At 45.0% G+C, this 2722-nt stretch overlaps 1 protein-coding gene across 1 annotated transcript; it reads right to left on the reverse strand.

Annotated features, from left to right (window-relative positions):
• Window positions 1-653: 653 nt before the first annotated feature.
• Window positions 654-2577, reverse strand: sox14 (SRY-box transcription factor 14). The gene has a single exon (XM_013999678.1). The coding sequence runs from the start codon at window positions 2053-2055 to the stop codon at window positions 1339-1341; it is 717 nt and encodes a 238-aa protein (XP_013855132.1). The 5' UTR covers window positions 2056-2577; the 3' UTR covers window positions 654-1338.
• Between the last annotated feature and the right edge of the window lie 145 nt (window positions 2578-2722).

Genomic DNA, 2722 nt, shown 5'->3' on the forward strand with positions numbered 1-2722 from the left:
CCTGTTTTTATCCATGTTGGTGAAGGTTTGAACACAACGTGTGTGTGTTTCATGTCATGTTCAAAACACCCTTACAACCACAAAGTAGCACCTCTTAAAATAAAAAAAGAATAAAAAGAAAACATTAAAAAAATCCCATCATATTAACTTTGTTCATTAGTTTGAAGCTGTAATTAAGCAGCTCCTGGAGGTGATTAAAGCAGTCAGACGAGTCGGACGGACGGAATCCCCCCAGGGAGGCCTCTGATGTGAACATGTCAAACATTAAAAAAAACCGGTTCGTCATAAAAACACCTCAGGAAAAAACGTCAATTCTTCTTATTAATATGATTATTATGAAGAGCTCAAAGAGAGGAGGACTAACAGTCAGGAGCTGTAATTAAGTCCTGATGAGAAAATGATGAGAGTGCAGAAAGTTGGCAGCTTTAACTGATTTTTATCTTCTTCTGATTATTATTGATCAACTTTAAAAAAAGCTTTTAGGATCAGTGGCAATTAACTGACAATCATTTTAACTGTAATTATGTTTTTTTTTTTAGAATTAAAAGTTCTTCACACGCAGGGGATGGATCTGGTTAAAGACAGATTGTCTTTATAAAACAAAAAAAATGTTTTTGCTCATAACAACATGACAGAAAATACACATAAACTCATTGGGTTCAAGTCAAAGTTTTATCCTTTTAAAGAAAATTAAATAGACAAAAAATAAAATAAATAAAAAAGTGAAATGACGCAGTGAACAGGGCGGGAAAAAAGTCCAAATGAAACATTTTCTTTTTGTTCTTGTGTTTCCTTAAATTTTTTTTATTATGCTTCTTTTTTTTTTGTTCAATTTGATAAACAATAAAACCTGTTTATAAAGCAGCTTTATAAAGTCCAGATTTTTAACCTATAATTTATAAAGAAAAAACGCTCAATATGTTTGAGGACAATACAGGAAACGTGAACGCGCTAGTTGTGCCGGTTGTTGTGTAAAATAAAAAGAGCAGCTTATTAATAATAAACACAAATCAGCATCGAAATGTACATAATAAATAAAGTTAAAGGCCTCCTTTTTTTCTGGTTGCCATATAACATTTACATTTCTTACAGTTCTCTTTAACTCCAGCTCCTTTGCTCAGGCAGGAACTTCTTGATTTTTTTTTGTTGTTTTTTTATTTATTTTTTATGGAAAAGTTTGTTTTTTGTCCTGTAAGTCCAGGGGCAGTTTAACACTGTTCATGCCTCTCTCTTTTTTTAACGGGGCGCGCGCTGCTGTCCGTGTATTTACATGCATTTCTGTGTATTCAAGTGAGTTAAAAAGAGTGGGGGGTGTTGGTGGTGGTGGGGGGCGGGGGGTTACATGGCAGTGGCGTGTGCGGATGAGTAAGGGTCTATCCCAGTCTTGGTCATACCTGGAAACAGTATGTAGGCCACCGGGGGCTGTAAACTGGACGCCGACCAGGCCGTGCAGTTGCACGGCACCACGTAGCCCGGGTTCGTGGGCGACGGGTGGGTGTGGGTGTGCTGGCTGGGGCACCCGAGGGTGCCGAACGCGCCGTTCTGGTATCCCAGCGACGACGCGTAGGGCAACGTGCTCGTGCTCAGCGCGTGCGGCATCTCCGTCATCTTCTGGATGGCGCCGGAGCTGAACTGGCTCGGGTCGAGGAACGAGTAGGGCGCGGAGGAGGGCGGCAGGAACGCCCGGGCTTTGTCCGGCGAGCCCAGCAGGGAGTCGGCGGCCGACACGGGCAGTCCCTTCAGGTGCTCGGTGTCCCCGAGGTAAGGCAGCGGGAAGACGTAGCGGTCCTTCTTCAGCAGGTTCTTGGGCTTGCGCCGGGGTCTGTACTTGTAGTCGGGGTGCTCCTTCATGTGCTGCGCCCGCAGCCGCTTGGCCTCGTCGATGTAGGGTCTCTTCTCGGACTCGGACAGCAGCTTCCACTCGGCGCCCAGCCGCTTGCTGATCTCCGAGTTGTGCATTTTCGGGTTCTCCTGCGCCATTTTCCTCCTCTGGCCCCGGGACCAGACCATGAAGGCGTTCATGGGTCTTTTGATGTGATCAGCGGGCTTCGACATGTTTCACCTTGTTTTTCTTTTATTATTATTAATCTTATTCTCCCTCCTCCACAGCGCCAGTGACAAGGAAAAGTTGTGATGGGAAGAGGAAGCTGTTCACCTGTCTAAAAGCCAGATGCCGGTCATGCCACGTCTGGGGGGATGATCCGGGAGGGAAAAAGAAAAAAATAATAATAACAGTGGAAAATCCAGGACCCGGCTCGGTTCTTCCTCGAGTTGCACAAACTAAAACCACGGCAGCTGTTCTCTGAAGTCCAACTCTGTCCGACCTGCTGCAGGAACGGAGGAAAAAAAGAGAGAGAAAAGAAAGGAGGAAAAAAAAGTCGTTAAAAATCCACAAAGGTGAAAGTAAGGTTCCGCAGGAGTCCAGCCTGATTACGATAATAATGATTATTATTAATATTATTATTATTTCTTCTTCTGCGGAGTCTTGGTTGTCTCAGCGCACTTTTCTCTCTCTCTGTGAGGTTTCGTCGTCACAAGCACCTGGCTTGGAAATGAGCGGAAGCGCGTGAACGCGAGCCAAAAGCGGCGAAGTTCAAAAGGCTGGGCTGGTTTGGTTTCTGCACGCAATCTGACATAATCTGCAGGGCGTTCACTTCAGCAACCTGCGCGCCCAATCAGCACGAGGAGCGCCTGTTAGAATACCTTCCGTGGGGGTGGGGGG

Source organism: Austrofundulus limnaeus, unplaced genomic scaffold, assembly GCF_001266775.1.
Source record: "Austrofundulus limnaeus strain Quisiro unplaced genomic scaffold, Austrofundulus_limnaeus-1.0 Scaffold2407, whole genome shotgun sequence".
Taxonomy (NCBI): domain Eukaryota; kingdom Metazoa; phylum Chordata; class Actinopteri; order Cyprinodontiformes; family Rivulidae; genus Austrofundulus; species Austrofundulus limnaeus.

Coding starts and splice junctions, on each gene's coding strand:
- sox14 (XM_013999678.1), bottom strand. CDS start 2,055: ATGTCGAAGCCCGCTGATCACATCAAAAGACCCATGAACGCCTTCATG.